The 22,456-nt window shown below is 35.6% G+C and overlaps 3 protein-coding genes across 3 annotated transcripts; 1 reads left to right on the plus strand and 2 right to left on the minus strand.

The window, feature by feature from the left end:
• Positions 1-4,658: 4,658 nt before the first annotated feature.
• LOC21389208 (pentatricopeptide repeat-containing protein At1g63330) lies at positions 4,659-10,277 on the minus strand. Its single transcript, XM_010101777.2, has 3 exons — positions 10,267-10,277; positions 9,067-9,226; positions 4,659-6,787 (listed from the first exon to the last, which is right to left on the minus strand). The coding sequence occupies exons 1-3, from the start codon at positions 10,275-10,277 to the stop codon at positions 4,877-4,879; spliced, it is 2,082 nt and encodes a 693-aa protein (XP_010100079.2). The 3' UTR covers positions 4,659-4,876.
• An 83-nt stretch (positions 10,278-10,360) lies between these two features.
• Positions 10,361-16,240, plus strand: LOC21389209. Its single transcript, XM_024167972.1, has 9 exons — positions 10,361-10,370; positions 10,478-10,654; positions 10,782-11,005; positions 11,148-11,209; positions 13,067-13,288; positions 13,515-13,641; positions 13,894-14,216; positions 14,511-14,655; positions 16,004-16,240. Exons 1-9 carry the CDS (start codon positions 10,361-10,363, stop codon positions 16,238-16,240), a joined length of 1,527 nt encoding a protein of 508 aa, XP_024023740.1.
• Positions 16,241-17,967: 1,727 nt separating this feature from the next.
• LOC21389210 (histone H1) lies at positions 17,968-19,288 on the minus strand. The gene is made up of 2 exons (XM_010101779.2): positions 19,006-19,288; positions 17,968-18,921 (listed from the first exon to the last, which is right to left on the minus strand). The coding sequence occupies exons 1-2, from the start codon at positions 19,192-19,194 to the stop codon at positions 18,259-18,261; spliced, it is 852 nt and encodes a 283-aa protein (XP_010100081.1). The 5' UTR covers positions 19,195-19,288; the 3' UTR covers positions 17,968-18,258.
• Between the last annotated feature and the right edge of the window lie 3,168 nt (positions 19,289-22,456).

Raw genomic sequence — 22,456 nt, forward strand, 5'->3', positions numbered from 1 at the left:
ATACATGCTTAAGAAAGGTCTTCCCGTACATGTGGACCGGTTGCCAGTAAAAAGAATTAGAAAATACCCTTACCTACCCTTATTAGATGCTCACCATTGGATCTCATTTGAATAAATATAATATGACACATCATCAAAATCAACGGTCCAAACATTGTTCGTGGACTTGGTGGAGTTACAATTTGGTGGAACTGTAGACGTGCCCACATATATATATATATATATATATGAATATAATATGACATAATATAATTGCCGGGGCACTAGCTAAAAGTTTTAACAGAAGTCAAACTGTGTGTATTAAGCTTGAGATTTAAGCATAGCATCAAACTAGCTAGCTAGCTGCATATGGCATTGATAATCATGATGAGCAAAGGTTCTTCACGTACCTCCCACCTTCCCTTTACCCTAGTGGCAAGCAAAAGACATATCCCTTACTTGTGAGATGAGAATATATAAAACTCAAGGTCAAGCCTTCCTTTTCTTTTTTTTTTTTTTTTTTTTGGCCTTGAAATCAAGCAAGTCAGACCCTCAAATTAATTTATATCATTGCTCCACCTATTAAGGTTTTCAATAAGATTCAACTTGGACATATCCTAAATATGTTTAAAAAACATGTTTTTTTTTTTTTTTGTTAAAAAAAAAAACAAGTTTTTTGTAACAAGTTTCATGGCAATGGTTAACATTGTTTTTTTTTGTTTTTTGTTTTTTGGTAACTAGACGTATTATACTACTATTAGTGTGCGTCTAATATATGGTATATAACTAATGGTAAAATATATATACCAAAAATGTCAACGAGCTGCATATATATAACTAAAAATCAGACGACATATTGAGTTAACTAAATATTTGACAATATTTCATAAGCATGTGCATATATGGTTTAATATTGTGTTTACAATGTCGTGTGAGGGAGGAAAAAGGGAGAGAAACAGAAAAAGAAAAAGAAAAGAAACCTGTTTTCTTTTTCTTTTTCTTTTTTTATTTTTCATTTAGGTTTCCTGGATGTTTGTTGGAAACGTTTAATACAAACATCAAATAGCTATATATAGCTATCTATGTGTGAAAAGTAATGTTAGTAGTAGTGTAGAAAGTGGACTCCATGTCATGTGACCAAAGAAAGAATCTCATCCTTACGTATTTATAGGACCCCATGAAAATTAATAATGCATGGCCATATCAAATCTCTCTCCCTCTCTCTCTCTCTCTCTCTCTCTCTCTCTCTCTCTCTCTCATGAACAGTTGAGGGGAATGTCGTCTGGTTCGAGATCTTTCGGTATTGAAAGATAAATCAACACATGATATCATGATGATCATGATCATGATCACCTGAATGATTTCGGACCAGGCTTCATTCCCCTCAACTAGGGAAAATCATCATCATCTCTATATCTTCACTTGGCATTCACGATGATGCAGCTGCAGATCAAACGCATATTATTAATTTCCATCATGAAGATCATATCTGAAAAGGGTTTGTGCAGAACTATATGTATGTACACATACATACATACATACATACATATATATATATATGTATGTATGTATACATCGATATTTAGTTGTTATTATATGTTGTCTGATCAGGAATGACAGAAAGATTATATATAGCTGGAACTAGCAGTCATGATCAGAGCCAACACGTTTGGTATGATTTTCTCTCCTCTCCTTTTCCATTAGTCTTTACCTAATTACGCGTTGACGAAGTTTTAATGTGAACATACGACTGTTTTAGAAAAAAAAAAAAAAGGCTTTGCTAATCAATTTTATCTTATATTTTTGGATATGTGTCAAAATAATTTTGCTTTGGATTAGGGAGTGTCGATTTCTTTTTATGTATTTATTTTTTTTCAGAGAGTTGTACATAAACTAAGTTAGAAAACACAAGTAATGTGTGAATGATCTATTTGTGAAGCTAAGGGGGTGAAGAGAAAGGGAATTGGAGAGATCTAAGTAATTAGCCCTCTACTTAGTGATTCATTTCAATACATACTATGTCTTTGTTTTCATGGCCAAAACAATATAATCTCTATACCTGCAGATAGGTTCGTGTGTGTGTGTCTATATATATATATATATATATATATATATACACACACACACACACTCTTTTACACTTTTGTGGGTCAATTTCATAATGGAAAAACTAATTTACTCCCATACGTGGATCATATCTACATGTGAACTAATAATTCAAGTAGATTAATTGAAGATAACTAACTCCATTCAAGGTTTTTAGTTTATTTTATTTTATGGAAAAGGAAACAGAAAATAAAAGATATAGATAAAATGGATCCTAAAAAGAGAACTGATATACACAATTGCGATATTGATACAGACGTGATGGGATGAGGCCAATATCAGTGACTGTGAAGTCTAGTATTATTAAGGCTATGATTCTCGTAGTGAGAGTGCTGAGTTTGAAACAATGGAATATAAGTACTTACTTTGCGGGGTTTGATTGGACTTGACTCTTGAGCCAAAAGGAAGTAGGGTGAGAGAATATGTCAAGAGTTTGACAACAATAAATAAATAAATAAAGTGTGTACGTGTACATATATCTATATCTATTTATAAATATATAGTTTTATACAAATTAACACACACAACATATAGTAGTGTAGTAGTAGTAAGACGTAGCAGTAAGAATTATCATCACTGGGATAGTTTTGTGACGTTTGTCTATGTGTTGTTCAAATTAATTTTCCATAATCACAGCAGTCGCTTGATTAACTTAGTTTGGAGAGAACTATTTGCAAACTTGATTAACATATGATAACAAAGGAAAACTTTGTGAGACAATTTTGCTTCTCTTAACAAGACGTTGAGCAGGGGTGGGGAAAGTGAATTTTGTTTTTTTTTTTCGTTTTTTTTATATAAATGTTTTGTACTCTTTTACTTGCTATTTATCAGACACAATATATATATATATATGCAGATAAAATAACTTCAAATTTACACAATATGTGAAAGAGGACATCACGTACTCAAGTGTAAAGTATTGCTCTCCTCTGCACATCTAATTAAGCGCTCTAAATATGTTGTGTTTTTTTTTTTGGGTGAAAAAGTATGTTTTTTTTTTCTTTTTACGTGGCAATATTTTTCGTATATGTAATTACAACATTAAGGTGACGTATCATAATTTATGGTTCTAATTTTTAAAATTTAAATTTTTTATGAAAAAAAAAACATTATAATAAAACTATAAATCTTAATTTTAAACTAAGTAGAACTCATAAAATAAACGTCACTTAACTCGAGAGTAGTCTACGACAGGAAAATTTCCAAAGTGGACTAAACTTGGATAAAGCAAACCCGACAGAAATCTTAAAGTAAATAAATTTAAAAAAAAAAAAAACAAGTATAGTCTCATTACCTTTTGACTAAATTGTCACCAATGATGCTTCGAAAAGCATTCAGCAGCAAACGTAAAAGTCTATCTGAAAGACAGATTTTGTTGGGCATCATTATCTATGGTATTGCCAACATAAAGATAGGCTATACCACCTCAATGACCTAAAATACTTTCCATGATCTATGGCTAAATAATTTTCCTAGATTATTGATTAAACCTTGTTTTTTCCAATCATTTAGGCCTCAGTAATTAATCAAACTCCTCATCTTGATATATATAGATCTTATTGGACAAATTTCAACTAAAACAAAATTTCAGCCTACAAAAGTAGCCCATGGTACGTAAATGGATGGGATGGAGAGAATAGAAAATGGAGTTTTTTTTTTCACCTTTCTTTTGATAGGTTATGACTCTCACTTTACTCGAAAAATGAAACCATCAAGACGGGAACGTTTGTTTCTTATATTCGTTCATGATTTTGAATCATGATTCATGATTCTCTACAGTGTTTTTTCTCATAAAAAATACACGTAAAATGAGAATGATTTTGAATTATAATTATGAATTCATAAATCAAACATCTTCTGGACATACGCACATACTCACACACTCAACCACTTGAGCTACACATTTCACGTCCTAAACATGTAGTTGGAGTAATATTGTTAATGGTGATAGAATGGAGTAGGAGTAGGTAAGGCCTAGGTGATCTCCAAGATTTTGTTTGGTTGCTTACTTTCGCAAACTCCATAAAAAGCAGTGAGAAGAATTTTGCTTCATTGAAGGATGGATAACACTTGTATCGTTGTAGTTGTTCACATTCTGCATTTTCGTGACAACCCAAATTCCCCCTTTAACTTGTTGAAGAGACGGCACAAGTGAAAAAAGGCAAATATTTGGCCCTACCGCTACTGCTACAAGTTTCCAATTTTGTTTCCTTGCCCTTTGTGAATCATACATCCAATCCAAGCTAGCCTCGAACATCAGGAAAATAAATCAATACAATGAATATTGATTGCCGACATTTCTTAGGTCTCGTTCATTTCGCGGATTCAAGTTTTCAATTTGAGTTAAGATGTGACATTTTCTGAGAGCTTTTCACTGTGACAGAAATAGTTAAATGTGACATTTTCTGAGAGCTTTTAACTGTAAAAACCTAAAACTGAAAACTCGAATCGGTGAAATGAATTAAGCCTTAATTTCTGATCTTTCCTTCATTTTTTTAAATCATATGTGGAGACAAACAAGTCTCTTATCTTTGTCCTTCTCTTGAACACTGCATTAAAACAAAGGGGTCGGGATAGATATTCAAATGAAATTTTGCTGATTAATTATCTTTTTTTAATTACAATAAATAAAAGATTACACTGAATATTAAACTATATAAAGTACAACAGTACATATAGAAGTTGGCATAGCTATGGCAGATCCGGTCTTTGCTTATCAACCAACAAAAGAATGGTGCTAAAGTAGTTCATCAAAATTTCGTACTTCCAGGTGAAGATTATCAACTGAAACTCATGCTACCGAGTCGAAAGTAAACATATCGTCTTTCTCTTTCTCCTGCATAGGGAATGTTGGGAGCAAATCCAGACATTCGCGATATTTTTTATCCTTCGATACCAAGTCTATCACGATGGAGAATGTAGAGGCGTCAGGTTGCACATTTCTCTTCGCCATTTGGTGAAGAAGTTCGACCACTTTTGGGAGCTCATTGTTGTCGCAGAAACTACGCATTAGTGTGTTATATGTAACATAATTTGGAGAACAGCCCTGACCTTCCATCTCTAGAAACAAACAATTTGCCTTCTCTAGTTGCCCTTCTTTGCAAAGCCCATTGATTATGATGGAATACGTGATAACATTAGGCACCGGGCCTCTTTGTAGCAACCGCTGAAATAGCTCCCACGCAATCTCAAACTTCCCCGACTTACACAATCCATTAATGATGGTGTTCATAACTTGAATAGTCATTTCAAAATTACTATCTTTTAAAGTACGAAATATTTCCAAGGCCTCCTCAACACGATTGTTCTTGCACAATCCATCCAAAAGTATAGAATACGTCGATGAATTTGGCACCATACCATGATCTTGCATCTCATCAAACATCTTGCGAGCATCGTCAACCTTACCTGCATGGAAGAGACCACATAATAAAGTGTTATATGTAACAACTGTGGGGCTAACTCCCTTGGGAATCATTTCCCGAAAGATCTTCAAAGTTTCCTCAATCTTCCTCTTCATAATATGCACACGGATCAACATATTGTAGCTATACGAATTGGGTTCACAACCTTTGGCTGGCAAGGAATAAAATAGCTCCTTGGCTTTCTCAAGCTTACCAGCTCTACAGAAACCATCTAGCAAAGCGTTGTAAGTAAATAGATCAGCACTCACTCCTCTCTCAACCATCATTTCAAGCATATCCCTAGCTTGTTTCCTCTTCCCCTTCTTCGAAAGCGCATCTATCCACACATTAAACGTCACCGTGTTAGGCCTCACGCCATGGTCCATCATCTCAACAAACAAACTTTTAGCCTCATCCCACTTATCATCAAAGCACAAACCATGTATAAGAGAGCTATAAACAACAACATCAGGAGCGATCCCCGCGGCTTTCATCTCCAAGAAAATCTCCTTCGCCTTTTCTACCATCCCCTCTTTACAAAGTCCATCAATAATAGCCCCATAGGAAACTAAATTCGGCTTGCAATCGAGTCCATGCCGTCCATTTCCACTCGACATTTCCTCATGCAACTTAAGTGCAATATTTGTATTTCCGGTTCTACACAACCCATCAATCAAAGTCCCATATGTAACAACTGTAGGCTTACACCCCAACTTGAACATATTCTTGTACAACCTAATTGCCTCAAAAATCTTCTCTTCCATAAACAAGCCCTTTATTAAAGATGTATACGACACAATATTAGGACTAAAACCCCTCCTCAACATACTTCCCACAACCACAAAAGCGTCCGAAACCCGATTCGTATTGCAAAAACAATTGATCAAAATACTAAGCGTGATAAAATTGGGCAACAACCCACTTGAATTCATCCTATTGTAAAGCGGAAAAACGTCAGAGTAATGCTTTTTCTTAGCAAGAGCAGATAACAAACAGTTGAACAACGAAACAGGAGGAGTGGGCTTCGTCCGAATCATCTCGTCGAAGCGGCGAACAACTTCGGATGGAGACTTGCATTTGGTGTTGAGGAACTTTTGGGGTTCGGTTTGAACCGGAGCTTTTGGAACTGGAGTTCTGGAATTCTTCGAAGTGGCGGTATTGTCTGGTGAGTTTTTGGGATTTGGAGATTTGGGTCGTTTTAAGGATGTGAATAAGGATGAGAGTCTAACTTTTGGAGCATTGCTTGAAGAGGATGAAGCGGGGGGGGGGGGGCGGAGAAGAAAAATTGCTGCAATTATCTTTTATCCCGGAACTCCCCCTGACGGGGGGAGATTATGTGAGGGAACCCGGATGATTGACCGGGCCAACCATGCCAGATATAGCTCTGGAGTCCTCTTTAGGGCAGGTTCTCTTCTCGCGGCCCCGATACGGGCTCCTAAGAGGCCAACTTTAGCACTTGCAGTCAGAGCAAGGACAGCCTGTCTTGGAATAGCTCTAGTTTTTTTAATTATGATTTATAATTTTTTATAATATTTTTTTTATAAAAAATACACATAAAATAAAAATAATTTTAAATTCATAAACTAATAAACTAATGTCTACTCAATAATGACTTATACTTCGGCGGTGCACCTAAGCCCTGAATCGGGTATTAACCTATCAAAAAGAGGCTTCTATTAAGGTGCATCTTTGGGAACCCCAGTGGGTCACAACTGATGCAGCAGGTGATTTTGCCTTATATGATCACGTTCTTTTGTCTAAAAAATTAAAAAAAAGACAACTCAAATTTTAATTTTATTTAAGTTCACATTTTTTTAAATTTTAACTTTATTCAATTTTACTCGACGTTATTCAAATTCTAACTTCAACTCAAGTTATAACTCAAAAACTACACTTAAGTTACACTCTAAAAGAACAACCCCTAATTTTTTCAAATAGTCAAATTTGTATGTATAGATTTATGCAAATCTAATTATTAAAAAAATTAGATTAACAATTAAAAATACTTATTCTACAAATAGGTCATAATTGAGGTTTTCACTATAAAGATTCTTATCTAAAATAACTGAGTTAACCGATTCAATTAAAAAAATAGTTCGAACTTGCCCATAATAGTGCTTATTGTAAAAACGGGGACTAATTTTCTTTTCTTTATTTTTTTTAAAAGAGTTTCTCTAGTATGACCACCTTACTATTAGGTATTGGTTTTTTACCACTAGATTTAATTAAAATCAAATCAGATTAAAAATTATACAGAATAAATAATTTTTGATACAACGATTGAAAATAAAAAATTATCGATAGCTCATTTTTTCTGATCCTATTAGAGAAATCCCTTTCTTAAACAAGTGCAAAAATTATCTCAACTATCATTCTAACAATCTGTCACATGATCTTTAAAATATAGGGAAAATTTTATTTTGATACCCTGTGATATATCAAAATATAAGTTTGGTACTCTATGTTTTTAATAATTTCATCTCGATACCTAGACCTTTTAAAAAATCCTCTTTTGATGCCTCATGGCAGTTTTTTGTGACACAAAGATAAAATTACCCTTATTATTAAATATATAAAAAAGCTTTTTAAAAAATCTTAGACATGCAACTAAATACTTAAACTTCATTCTGCCCCAAACATAAAGCAAAAATCTTGATGATTTTTTTTTAAAAAAATTATATATTTAATAATAAAAGTAATTTTATCTTTTCGTGTCTCAAAAAACTGTCTAAGATACTAAAAGAAGATTTTCTAAAAGGTTTAGGTACTGACACAAAATTATTAAAAATAGATGGTACCTCATAGATCTGAGTTAACTACGTTCAGTTGCTCGAGTAAAATAAAGTGCAAAAAGTAAAGGAACACACAATATGATATCGCAGTTCGGTGCACACACCTATTCTGCGGGGCCACGCCCAGACAGTAAACAGTTTCACTATGATTTAAGAATTACAACCTTGACGAACTTATTCACTCAATGACTCCCTACTAGACTATGACGCCGCTGTGATGAACTCTCACAATGACACTGTTTAGCGTGTACCACACGTCTTCACCTTTAACTGCTGAACTCCCTTCAGTTGTTCATACTTTCAATGAGAAAAAACATAAATTACATATTGTTCTACTTAAGCACCGATTCTCTATCACAAGACTTTTTCCTGTAGTCGACCCACCTTTTCCTGCAGAGCCACTTCCCATATAAACTCATTCCACGTATCTCCTTTTTCAACTTTTGAGCCTATATTCAGATAACAAAAAATTCTCCTCAGCTTTATTTGCAACATCTAATATTCTCTTAGCCATCTCCACGTCAATGCCTTATCTTTCATTATAGCAAGTTATCTTTGACTTTTCTTTGACCAAGTCAAATTTCAAGTTCCAATTCTTATGTGCAACTCAAGCTTAATTGTGTAACTCACGTGAATACACACACACACACACACACACACACACACATATATATATATATAAGCCATTCAACTCTTCTAACAATAATCGGATGAAGCCAAGAATTCAAATCCGAAAATAACTTGATCTTCATGCAAGTTTTATCTCCCATTTAAATTCAAATAACCAATGCCTTATATTTATCTCTCCAAATCTCAACTAATGTCTTATCTTCCTTTGACCAAGCCTTTATCTTTATCTCTTTAAATCTCAACTTAACAAAATCTGTAACTTTAACTTCAAATCTGATTCGAATTCTTCTTCCGCAATCTGAAATCTTCTTGAACCTATTTTTTAAATTTTTACAAGATTGCCAATAAATTACCAACTAATAAAAATACCTAACAATACCCAACTCATATTTTGATATATCACAAGGTACGAAAATGAAATTTTTTCTAAAATATAATATGTATTCCCCTCAATCTATAAAATATTAAGGAAAAAAATTATTTTTGCTAGGATCTTTTTCGAAAATAACACGCATAAGATAAAGAGTGAAGTTTGTAAAAAATTTTAGCGAACAAATGCTAACCGAATGAGTTCTTTTATTAATATTTCATAGATTGGAAAAAAGAACGTTACGTTTTGAATATTAGGGCCACGTTGTTGCAAGTGCTATAGTTAATAGAGAATTTTAGAAATCAATCTTATATATAATGACATTACTAATCTCAGTAACGTAAGTAATTATAACTTTATGAATACGATAATCAAATAGTACTAAAAATATTTGAAAAGTTCAACAATATCGGTCCCTAAACTTGTAAATTAGTAACTAACAAATGGAGGTATGTTTTAATAATTACAAAATTTTGATTTCCCTTTTTGTGTTGCTATCTATTAGAGTATTTAGTAATTTCAGATTAAAAAATGGTTTTTTTATATGGGACCTTTTTAATTGTCGAAATTTGCTAGTAAATTAAGAGTTCGGAAAAATTGTCAAAATTAAAAGATTAAAAATTAATTTGCTAATTACTTAGAGACCAATAATACTAATCACCTTGGTTTTTATTTGGTACAAGAATTTTACTTTTATATGAATAATTTCGTTTGGCCCCCTTAAAAAAAATAAATAATAATTTCTTTTGGCTTTATGGAAAATTATAGATCAAAATATTTTTTTCGTTGTCTGAAAAAAATATTACAGTGGACATTTGTTTTAATGCAGAACCAGTCAGTTTGTTTGTCCCGGAATGTAGACAACGAATAGTTACACGTGTTATTCAAAGAATTCTTTGGCACTTAAGTCTCTCAAAAGTTCAAAACACAACGACGACCATGAACATGCACCTACAAAAGGAAGTCTCATAAGCAAATTCCAGACTTTTTGTTCATTTTTCACTTTCGGAATCTCATCTTTACAACAAACGAAAATTCATCATATCAGTTCGTCCATTTTTCTGGATTAATCATACGACATGCAGAGGGGTAATTATTTTTCGGCAAAGAACAAGAGTTACACTTGTATATATAGTACTACGTTGTAATTTTTTTTTATATCCATTCATCAATATCTAAGTCTCCATTTTGTTCAGATAATGGAAGCAAACAAACCTTCACGCAGATCTACGTAGTCTCTTCGATCGGATTAATCATCGCGGCGGTAATGCATTATCGCCTCCGAAAGCTCAAGGATCAGAAGATGATTCCCCGGAAAAAAGCGTCAGAGAATGGCCGTGCTGAAAAGCTGGAGAGATTCTCCCATTATGTAGGTAATTAATTCTTCCCACCTATAGCATTTGAGATCTAATTAAACATGTTATTTTTAATTAGCTTTTCATGTTGATTATTATTATTATTGTTATTTATAATGTTTTTTTTTTAACTGTGTCTGTACAGCTAGGCAGATGGGATTTAAGGATAGAAGAGAATGTCCACATCTGTGCAAGTTAGCTTCAGAATACGTCAGGAAATCAGGAGGATTTGAGGATGATATATATACTTTCTTTGCTAATGAGCCAGATGCGGATTCTCTTTTTGTGAAGCTTGTTGAGGAGTTTGAGAGATGCATTCTTAGTTACTTTGCCTTTCATTGGAGCCAAGCTGATCTTATGATTAGCCAGGTGATCATGATATTCATCTCTATCTAGTCATTATGATTACAAAATGATGTAATTATAATTAACTGCTCTTTCTGTTATGATTAATAGTACATTTTTTTCTTTTTTGCAAATTAAATAGTAATTAGGGAATCTTAAATTTCAGGTATTGAGTCATGATGCAGAGCCTAAAAAGAAGCTAAAGGACATTGTAATGCGAGCGACCAGGTGGGTATTTATGCATGCATGAAGAAGATTTTAATTAATTTGCTTTTCTACCTTTTCAATTTGGAAAGATTTGAAACAAAAATATTGTTTAACAAAAGTGTTCGCCCTACGTACGGTGTCAAGTTTTGATAGTAAAGAGTCAGTGAGTATTATCTTTATAAAGATTGGGTATTAAATTGTCACTAAATACCGTAATTATCATAATTCAACTTTACTTAGATAACTGAACTCAATAAAATAAAAATAGAACTAGAACAAATATAAATACAAAAATAAAATAAAATATAGAAATTTCTATGCACAAATTTATTAGGGACTTGACTTCACTTTATCATTCCTATGTTCATCATATCAAGCCAATGCTAGCCAATTCCACTCAATTCATTAATCAAGGGTTATAATCTAACCTCGCTACCTCTCCCGAGCATCAAACAAAATCATATGCATGAATCCCCGAATTAATATTCCTATCCAACCCGTTTACTCATACACTTATTAAGTTTAGCCCTTAAATTAGAACTCAAATGTCAATCGCCTCCCGGCCTCACAACAATCGAAATCCTAGTTGATAATCAAGGTCTTGATCACCTCTCGGTCTCATAATATTCTAGACTCTCAACAAGATTATCTAAGCATTGATCTCCTCCCAGACTCACAACAACTAAGGCTATGTTTCTCAATTCCGGACTATGAAATCAATATCTCTTGAGCTTCAAAATCACAATCTAAAATTATCTAACAACTTGCCCACATAAATTAGAAACATCAAGCATAGAGAAATATAAATAAATTAAAATGGAATTTAAACTAACAATTGACAATATAATCAAACATGGTTCAAATAAAGGTACATCAAGCCCTAGAATATGAAGTGTAGCTCAATATAGAGGAATCTATAACCAAAATCACAAATTTAAGAATAAAAACTAAAAAAAAAAAAAAAAGAACTACAAAGAAAATGGAGAAGGAAGAGAAAATTCTTGTGGAGATGAGCTTCAAGTCTTCAAATCTTTAAGAATCTCTCGCAAGCATTCTTCAAGAATCTCCAACTCCAAGTTTCTCTCTCTAGGAATTTTTGTGCCTCTCATCCTCTCCCAATTGAGAACTAGGGTTTTTTTTTTTGCCTAAGTATGCTCAAACACAGAGAAAATCTTAGACAAACTCATCCAAAGGTCCCAAATTAGCCATCTATATTGATCAAGGGTTGAAAAATGGCTCAAGGTTTGTCAACAGCACGCATGAGGGTGTGGCCGCGTGCCTCGGTGGTGCGGCCGCACTGCTGGTGGCGCGCTCGCGTGTCTAATATTTCGCAGCCTCGCGTGGTGTTGCGCACGCCCGCGCAGGTGATTCTGCCCAAGAGGACCCTCGTGTGGCCTTGAGTGCTTTTTGACTCTAAAAGGCCACTAAGTCCTATTTTATTATTTTTTCTACAAAATAACACTAAAAACATATTAAACTAACAAAAGTGCTTGAAGACTCACAAATATTTAAACTCAAAAATACTTAATTTATCGACAAATAACCTCCTCATCAAAAAGGGTAGTTTTCCTTTTTTGTCTTTGATCCAAAACTTGGAAAAGAACGCTGTAATCACCCTAAGTAATTATGAAGAGCTGTTTGTTAAAAGAACAGAAGTCAAAGCTACCAGATCTAAGAGAGAATAACACACTATTTTTCAGAAAAATGAATTGGAAACTTTTGGATGGTATAATCACAAGTAACAAACAAATTTCATTGATTGCATAAATGAATAGTTTTGCTTTCAGTAATTTTACTACTAGTAGTAGGCTGAATTTATATAGTAAACTAGTCAATTCAATTCACTTTTATGTTTCTAATGGACCTAATCTTGTATAGGCAGCAGAGATTTGAGAGGGTGACAAAGAATCTTAAGGTGGCTAGAGTTTTCACTACCTTAGTGGAGGAGTTGAAAGCTATGGGGTTGGCATCCAATGATGACTCGCGATGTACAGAAGTGATGGCTCCGGTAGCCCATGCCGAAAGAAGTCCTGTCCTCCTCCTCATGGGCGGCGGGATGGGAGCAGGGAAGAGCAGTGTGTTGAAGGACATTCTCAAAGAGTATGAAGTACATAGATTCAATAACAAATATATTTGTTAGGCTATCAAGCTAGTCACCTCCAATTCATCTAGATTTAATCCCACATTGAGAATTCTGCATCTGAAACACTCAATTCAATCACAAATATTGATTTGAGTGCTAAGATTAGTAACATCTAATTATTAGCATCTAACTGAAAACAGGAAAGGAGTTAATAGTATATATTTTGATTGAAATGTGGAACAGGCCATTCTGGGCAGGAGCTGCAGGGAATGCAGTGATCATAGAGGCAGATGCCTTCAAGGAATCAGATGTAATCTACAAAGCCCTTAGCTCCAGAGGGCATCACGATATGCTTCAAACTGCTGAGCTGGTGATATATATTTTTTCTCTCCCCACCAAAGATTGTATAGCCTTTTTGCACATAAATTCACTTGCAATTTGTAGCACATTATGGAAACAAAGAGTAGTAATTCCACACATGATGCTAGTTTGACAAGCATATCACTGTTTTGATGTTAGTTTTTTAGATTATTAATTTACATTAATTGGTACAGACAATCCAATTGATTCAAGTAATATATCTATGCATGGGATTACTTAACCAAAGAAAAATGTGAAACAGGTACATCAGTCATCTACAGATGCAGCATCATCCCTTTTGGTGACGGCACTCAATGAAGGGAGGGATGTGATCATGGATGGCACACTCTCCTGGGTCCCATTTGTTGTGCAGACAGTAACAATGGCTAGAAACGTCCACCGCCGGCGTTACCGGATGGGAGCTGGTTACAAGGTGGATGAAGATGGAACTGTCAAGGAGAACTATTGGGAAAGAATTGAAGATGAAGAGCCAGAGAAAGTGGGGGGCAAGAGGAGGAAACCGTATAGGATAGAGCTTGTTGGGGTTGTGTGTGACGCTTACCTAGCTGTTATTAGAGGCATAAGGTAATCTTACTCATTTACAGTTTATACTTCCAATGTGTGTGCTAAAGAAAGAAACAAGTACTCTTTTTTATTCCTCTTGACAATCTGACTAATCAAAATGGTCATTTGGGGTGTCAATAAGAGAGCCATCATAGAAAGAAACAAGTACTCTTTTTTATTCCTCTTGACAATCTGACTTATTAAAATGGTCATTTGAGGTGTCAATAGGAGAGCCATCATAGAAAGAAACAAGTACTCTTTTTTATTCCTCTTGACAATCTGACTCATCAAAATGGTTATTTGGGGTGTCAATAGGAGAGCCATCATATGCAGAAGGGCTGTTAGAGTAAACTCACAATTGAAATCACACAAGAGGTTCGCAAATGCATTCCAAACATACTGCCAACTGGTTGATAATGCAAGATTATACTGCACCAATGCTTTGGAGGGCCCACCTACGGTACATTATTTTCTTCCTTTTTTTTTTTTTTTGTTCCTAATGCTTCACCTGAATTGTGGATCAAACACGCCTAAAAAAATGAAGCTTATCTACCTTATACAATCATGCCAAGTTAGATAACTTTGAACATAATTTGGATTATAGTTTTGTAGCTTGGAAACAGAAAATTGTTATAACCCTCGGGTAGAACTCATCCCCAAAAGTTAACTTGTAGAGAGTACCTTATACAATCATGCCAAGTTAGATAACTTTGAACATAATTTGGATTATAGTTTTGTAGCTTGGAAACAGAAAATTGTTATAACCCTTGGGTAGAACTCATCCCCAAAAGCTAACTTGTAAAGAGAGGGTGCCCAAGTGGTTATAAACTCACATGCTAAGCTCATACTTTAGCAATGTGAGGCTCAATCAGGATCCTAACATACCACCACACTTCTGACACTGACGTCCACGGCGGCCCACTCTGGATGGCCCACTCTGGCCTTTCCAGGTCGCCCCTTCCGCAACGTGGGCCTGAGGAGGGGCATGCTCTGATACCAAATTGTTATAACCCTTGAGTAGAATTTATCCCCAAAAGCTAGCTTGTAGGGATAGGGTGTCCAAGTGATTATAAACTCACATGTTAAGCCCATACTTTAGCAATGTGGGACTCAACCAGGATCCTAACATAAAATGATAGGATCCTAGGCGTTTAGCTAAGAATTGTCAACAATGTGGTAATTCCTGAAATTCACTCAACGTATTTTATTGTATGAAATTGATTGATACAACTCAGGCTCGTGGAAGGCCCTAGAATTCAACGAAGGAAGAAGAAGAAAACAGAGTGCAGGAAAATTAAGATAGTGGAGGATTTTTGAATAATCCCTAAACTCCCAGGCAGCAACACATGCACAGATTCACGATGCCTTCCCTCTGCCTCGATACTCCCCTGATATTCCCCCGAGCACTAACCGACCATTCTCGGTTCCCCAGGTGGGCTTCCCACATCATTGGCTGGCCCACTTCATTTAGTCCTGGGCCCACCCCGTTTCCCCTCTTGGCCCTTCTCACATAAACTTTTCTTACCAGAGGCCTAACAGTTTTGTTGTAGCTCCTTCCTTATATGAATAAAGAAGAGTACTGGTTTAGGTACTTATATATTATTATATGATAAATGTTAGCGTCACTCTTTGCATTCACTGCTTGACACGTGAAGTCTGCTATATTATTTTCTGTTTAAATAATGATATTCTATGTTAGTAGAATCCGTATGCTAAACAGTAAATTCAGATAGTGACAAAAAGAGTAACGCTTGCATTTCTGTTCCCATGCAATAAACATGAGATACTTGTATACTTGTGTTGTGAAGTTGATAGGATGGAAAGACAGAGACAAGACACTGCTGGTTGATCCAGACGAGATTGATTGTTTAAAGAGGGTAGGAAGGTTGAATGACGAAGCCAAATCCATATACGAACTCTACAAGCACCCCAACCCGGCTTGTGAGGCAGGTTCAGTTTGGAAAGATATTGTACTCTCACCTTCAAGGTTAAACATTCAACAGGAGCTCAAGTATGCCATCCAGAAAGTTGAAAGATCCAAGTGATTGACTCTCTGTGGTTTCACTTTCAAACTTCATTAACTATTGCTAGTCATAATTTTTTGTTTTTCAACGAGTGTTCTAGTAGTTGTTGTACTAAAAGGTAAAGCGTAAATGTAAAATTTCATTTAGAGGAACACAACCTAGTAACGATGTTTAAAAAGTGTACCAAGCATGGTTGAGCTGTTAATTGTTTTTTTTTTTTTTTTTTTTTCCCGAAAAGCTAAATCAATCAATGCCAAGTATCAGATTGGCTACTCAGTATTCACAACAGACGGAATCAATGCATATCGTTAATAATGAAAAAATGCGGATTCAAACATATTATCTCAATCAAGAACTCTAATACAAGTCTTAAAAGTATGCTACACATTTAACCGATGGGAGAACATTAATGAGTAATTGCCATCATTAGCAAGTGGCAACATTTCTAGCATTAACACATTTGGTCAGATTCACAAAAGCAAAACTTGAAAAACATGAATCACATTTGTTGGTATTAAAAAAAAATGATGAAAAGGTAGCTAAATTAATACAAAAACAATGAGGGGCAACAAAAGTTACAAAACATTTCGAATTTAACTCAATTGCATTTGTTGTGCATAGAATATTCTCCGCAGAAGCATGCCGCTAGAGGTTGAAATCACAATTTATATTTTCACTCATAAAAATTTAAATTCAATTTTTATTGCTATAGTATTTTCTCTTACCATTTTTTAACTCAAACTATTAACTCGAACGAGGAAACAAACAAACTCAAATTTACTCTCTAATTTTAGTGTCTATTCAATCAAATCATGTCACGTCATGTCAAAAATTTATATTACTTTTTAACTAATTCTTTTGTGCTTATTATGGAATGATTTTATATGAGTTAATTGATTAGACATTAATTAAGACGCTAAAAATTAGACAACAGATTTAGGCCCCGTTTACTTCGCTGATTCGAGTTTAGAATTCGAGTTGAGATGTGATTTTATGTGAGCTTTTTACTGTAGCAAAAAAGTTAGATGTAATTGTTTGTGAGAGCTTTTTACTGTAGAAAAACTTGAATTCTAAACTCGAATCAGCGAAGTGAACGGGGGACGATTAAATTTCAATTCAACTTTTACTGCTATAGTTTTTCCTCTTACATAAATTTACTTTTTAACTTAAGTTATAAACTCGAATGAGCTAAACGGGTAAATTCAAATTTACTGGTCAATTTTAGTATCTAATAAATCAAATTATACCACGCAAAAAATTTATATTGTTTTTTAACTAACTCTTTTACACTTGTTATGTAATAATTTAGTATGATTTAATTAATTATATACTAATTAAGACATCCAAAATTAAACAGCAAATTTGAACGAATAAATTGGACAACAGTTTTAATTAGGCTTAAAATTGGCAATTGCTTGTATGCCAAATCTCATGAGCCAAGGAGGAGATACAGAGGGATCTTGGGACGATTTACCGAGACACGTGAAGAGCTATAAGCCTACAACCACCCAAAAAAAAAAAAAGCGCTACTTCTAACGCAAGACAAATTCAAGTTCAACCAAACTAACCATTATTGTGGACGTATTCAAAACGCCAACGCTCCGTCCTTCAAAGGGAACTTACAAAATTGGTTTATTTTATAAGCCACTAATCAATCCCGAAAGCCTGTGATTAAGCTAATTTCAAACGTAATGAGAAACCTAGAAGACTGGTTAATTGGCTTAATTAGCAGGTCTTACACGAAAACATTTTGTGCTCCAAACTGATAAGCATAATCCATTAAACTTAAAAATGTTACACCTCAAACTATTTCCAAATCCCTACAACGAAAAAACAATAACCAAAAAGAAAAAAAGGAAAAAAAAACAAAAACAAAAAAAACTAAGGCAAAATAACATGCCGAATAACATATCTGGAAAAAAAAAAAACAAAACAAAAAAAAAAAAAAGTCTGTCATATTGGTTTTTTTTTTTGCATATAATCAAGAGATTTACATGTCTACCCCTACAAACACTAGCCTTCATCTCTTCATTCCGGACCTACTTCCTCCCCTTTCTCGTCGGAGCCTTCTTCGCCGGAGACTTCGCGCTCTTTGCCGGTGCCTTCTTAGCTGCGGGAGCTTTCTTTGGCGCCGCCTTGGGAGCCGCTGCTTTCTTCCCTGGAGAGAGCCTCGCCGATGTCCTCGCAACCTTAGCCGGCTTAGGCTTCGGTTTCGCCGCTGCCTTCGTTTTGGCTGTAACCTTGGGTTTCACAGTGGCAACGGGCTTAGTCTTCGGTTGAGCAGCGGCTTTCGGCTTTGCGGGAGCCTTCGGCTTGGCAGCCGCTTTAGGCTTCGGCTTCGCAGCCGCCTTCGGCTTGGCCGGCGACTTTGTCGATGACGATGCCTTGGTGGACTTCCCGCTCTTCGGCTTGGCAGCCGGCTTTGGCTTTGGCTTCGGTTTCGGCTTCGGCTTCGCGGCGGCGGCCGCCTTCTTCTTCGCAGGAGCAGCACTGGCCGGCTTCGCCGCCAACGAAGACGGAAGCTTGTACGAGCCTTTGACCTTGATGATCTTCCCGGCGGCGACGAGCTTCTTCAAGTGGAATAGCAGAAGCTTCCTGAAGTTCGGCGGGAGATTCTTTTGCTTCTCCTCGATGAACTTCGTGATCGCGTGTTGACTCGAGCCGGTCTTCTCCTTCAACGTCACGATCGCATCCTTAATCATCTGTAACCAAAATCCGACAAAACACAATCAGATCCAATCTCAAATTCCACAACAATTGCATTCGAGAACACAAATCTAAATTACCTCTTCGTAAGGAGGATGAGTAGGAGGATTTCGTTTCTTTGGAGCAGCAGCCTTTTTAGGCTTAGGCTCCTTGGCTGCTTTCTTCGCCTTGCCGGTCTTCACCGGCGGGTTCTCTTCCTCCGCCGTCTCGGCCGGAGGAGGTTCATTCTGAGGTTCGACCGGCACGTCGGGTTCCTCCAGAGTAGCCATTGAGAAGATTTGGGGAAATTGGAATCTAGGGCTTAATTTGAGATTGGATCTAATCTATACAGGTGGTGGTGGTGTAATTTTACTGGTAATTTCGGTTGTGAGACGATGACGGAAATGAAATACCTTAAATAGTCAAGTGCGTGAAAGATGATATCCGAAAGCTGAACGCTGATTGGTTGAAAGGCCTATCACACGGATCCCTCACATTGCCAAGTTTAAATTTGGGCTTTACGATTAAAGCGCTATCAACGGCTCCTATTACTTGATAGGCGATGCATGGATGAGAGGCTTTGTGGAAAATGGGGGCTCAAGCTTAGTTTAGGTGTGCTTCTGTGTCCGATTGATTTCATAATAACTTGAGCTATACCCCATGGATTTGAGTAAGGTTTTTTTCATCTTGTTCCTTTTTTTGTAAGCTTTCCAACGAGTATTTACGCGCATTGCGGGGTTCGGGAATTCGGGAGAAATTTGATTTTGAAGCTGCAATGGTCAGAACTAGGGTTTATTGTGATGTTATTGTGGTTTCAAGCGATTATAGGAGAATGCTTTGAACCAAAATCAGATTTCTGCACATTCTACGATAGAAACTTAACTAAGGAATCCATTGCTTCAAGAATTTCAAAAATCAGATCAGATTTGTACATAAAACTATTGATTAGAACATCACTAAAGTTGAACATCTAATTGCTAAATGTTCAATGTGTGACATGATACCTATGTTGTTTCTTTCCCATCTGTATGAGATAAAAATGTTTCACCACTTCATTTAATCCGTAAAACACTACATTAACACAATATTTGACGATGAGATGTATAACCGAATTCCTAAATTTCATGGCCTGCCCCAATTTAAAAATAACCTATGGTTTTTGGCATCTATGTGACATTGACTTGATAAAGTGCCACATGCAACATTAGCAACCAATGTACCTACACATTATGTCTACATATCTTCATCCTTTTATACTCTACAAAATCAATCACATATTTGGCCATTCCCTATATTCTTCTCAGGCGAGAGCGCTGATTTAGCAAATACATAGAACAGCAATACACCTATATGTACTTGGAGCTATTCATTCTTCAATATGTTCTTGTTGTGTGGACCTTTTGGAATTTAACCATCCAAAACGCCCAACATATCAAAGATTGTCCCTCGGAACTCTTATAGATAATTCACAAGATGTCCAAAAAAAGAGGAAAATCTATATCAATATTCCCTAAATTTTGCACACGATTACTAACTCCTATTTCACTACTAGCAGATTTGCAAGTCATATGACCAAAGTAACTTATAACTGAGTCATGTACTTATGAACAAAGTGGAATTTGTTCTTGCACAATTTGTCAGGGATATATATATCATTTCCATAACTGACTAAACGCCACTACTTTTCATTCTCAGTTCTTAAATATACGTCACATGGAAACAAACTCCAGCCTTATAAACTTGTCTCCCACATAGCTATATCCTCCGCGGATTATGGTTCCAACATACAAAGGTGTCATTTTCTAGCATGAACATGTCTAGTTCCATTTCAACTTTAAAATTGCCACCCTGCTGAGTCGTATAACGTAAATTTTAGCTAATTTCTTTGGTGAAAAAAGAAGTAAAGAAACGCTGTTCATTATATTATGCTTTACTTTAGCTGGACAAAGAAAATTTTTGGCTTGATTGTGTATAGTTCAATAAATGCATAGATGGTCTAAAGATAACTAGAGTTGTCCAAAGAACCAAGAACTTCATCACCCACGTTAACCACCCGCCCCGCCCCGCCCCGCCCCACGCCCGGTTTAGCTGCCTCTTTGTATTGAATATGTTTAGGTAATTTATATCCACAAATCGGAATCTGTTCTTATGGTATGAACTAACTATGCTTTAGTAAACTACAAATAATTTGTTGGTTGCTGATTGTGGATATGCACATGACAGGACTAAAACAATATTGAATGGTCTATATCTACCAAGAAAGATAAGGTGAGGAAAAATATGACGGTACAACTAAGACACAAAATATCAAGAAAATTGGAAACGGTGGATTTTGTTGAAACTTCGAGAATAACATCATAAGATTCATAACTCGATTAATCTTCTTCTTCTTCTCAAATGCTATATGCACTTCAATCTACGACTTCAACTTCAGAGGAAAATTTATTATATCTTTGGTGTGGATGTCTCATCTTTTTACACAAATTGAGATGGTTGAGACTTCAAATTGAAATTAGCCCTATGCTCTAAGTGGCAATTTAGCTCAAACTTTTAAGTGTTAAATAAATATTCTAACGAGTTAATCTTCCACGGCACATTCTCTTAAGGGGGCTAGAAAATAAGCTCAATACCTCATGAAGCATTTAGTGAGGACAAGGTTACTAATTTCTCTCTGTTTTTCTATCTTCATTGAAATCTGTTAGGAAAAAATATGGATAATATAAAGAATAACAACATATATATAACAACTTTTGTAAACATAAAATAATGAAATTGTTACAACACAAATTCAACATTTCTACTAAATTCAAAAACGAATTGCAAGGATGTCGAGGCACATGAACCACGCTTTCCTTAAAACAGATTCGTCCCCTCTAATGAGTGCTTGAGGTAACGTTGGACGTCTGTCTCCCAGGATATAACGACAACGACGATAAAACGATGCACTATCAGAACCGTCTCAGGGAACTAGAATTGTACCTTTCCTCTATCACCAAAAACACACAACGAAAGGAAAAACGCACAAAGAACTCGAAACATAAAGAAACTTGAGAGAGAGGAGAAGAGAATACTCAAAATTGTTGTGTTTGTTCATGTGCAGTATGGCCTTTATAGAGGCTCCAAAATCCGGATGTTACACCATGACATTATGGTGTATAAATCCTAATTTATTATTGGATTAATGGAGTTTAAACCAGAGGTTACAGCCCCTGATGAACCTGCTCCAAGGTACATCCACATTCAGAAGTTAAATGTCCATAAACCAAGCAATAATGCTAGTTAATGTTGCAGTTTTTCGAAATCCTACAATAATGCAGAGTTAATCATCCACTAATGCAACAGTTTCGGATTTCAATTGGAAAAAAATAAAAAGAAAAATTGCAAAATGAAACCCGCACGGAGCAAGTTTTTCGATCCGGCATTCATGTCTGCAGGTCGCGGGCGCACACATTGGGCCCCTAACCCGCCGGGACCGTGTTTCACACCCCCATGCGCGTGAGAGAGCCTCTCTGGTATAAATGCTTACCTAGGTTTCAAAGTGCAATTACTTAT

The sequence above is a fragment of the Morus notabilis genome, unplaced genomic scaffold (genome assembly GCF_000414095.1).
Source record: "Morus notabilis unplaced genomic scaffold, ASM41409v2 Scaffold1229, whole genome shotgun sequence".
Lineage (NCBI taxonomy): Eukaryota > Viridiplantae > Streptophyta > Magnoliopsida > Rosales > Moraceae > Morus > Morus notabilis.

Coding starts and splice junctions, on each gene's coding strand:
- LOC21389208 (XM_010101777.2), bottom strand. Junction 6,788..9,066: donor GAGATAAATATAAGGCATTG/GTTATTTGAATT, acceptor CCGGGATAAAAG/ATAATTGCAGCAATTTTTCT.
- LOC21389209 (XM_024167972.1), top strand. Junction 11,210..13,066: donor ATTGTAATGCGAGCGACCAG/GTGGGTATTTAT, acceptor AATCTTGTATAG/GCAGCAGAGATTTGAGAGGG. Junction 13,289..13,514: donor TTGAAGGACATTCTCAAAGA/GTATGAAGTACA, acceptor AATGTGGAACAG/GCCATTCTGGGCAGGAGCTG.
- LOC21389210 (XM_010101779.2), bottom strand. CDS start 19,194: ATGGCTACTCTGGAGGAACCCGACGTGCCGGTCGAACCTCAGAATGAA. Junction 18,922..19,005: donor CTCATCCTCCTTACGAAGAG/GTAATTTAGATT, acceptor TTTTGGTTACAG/ATGATTAAGGATGCGATCGT.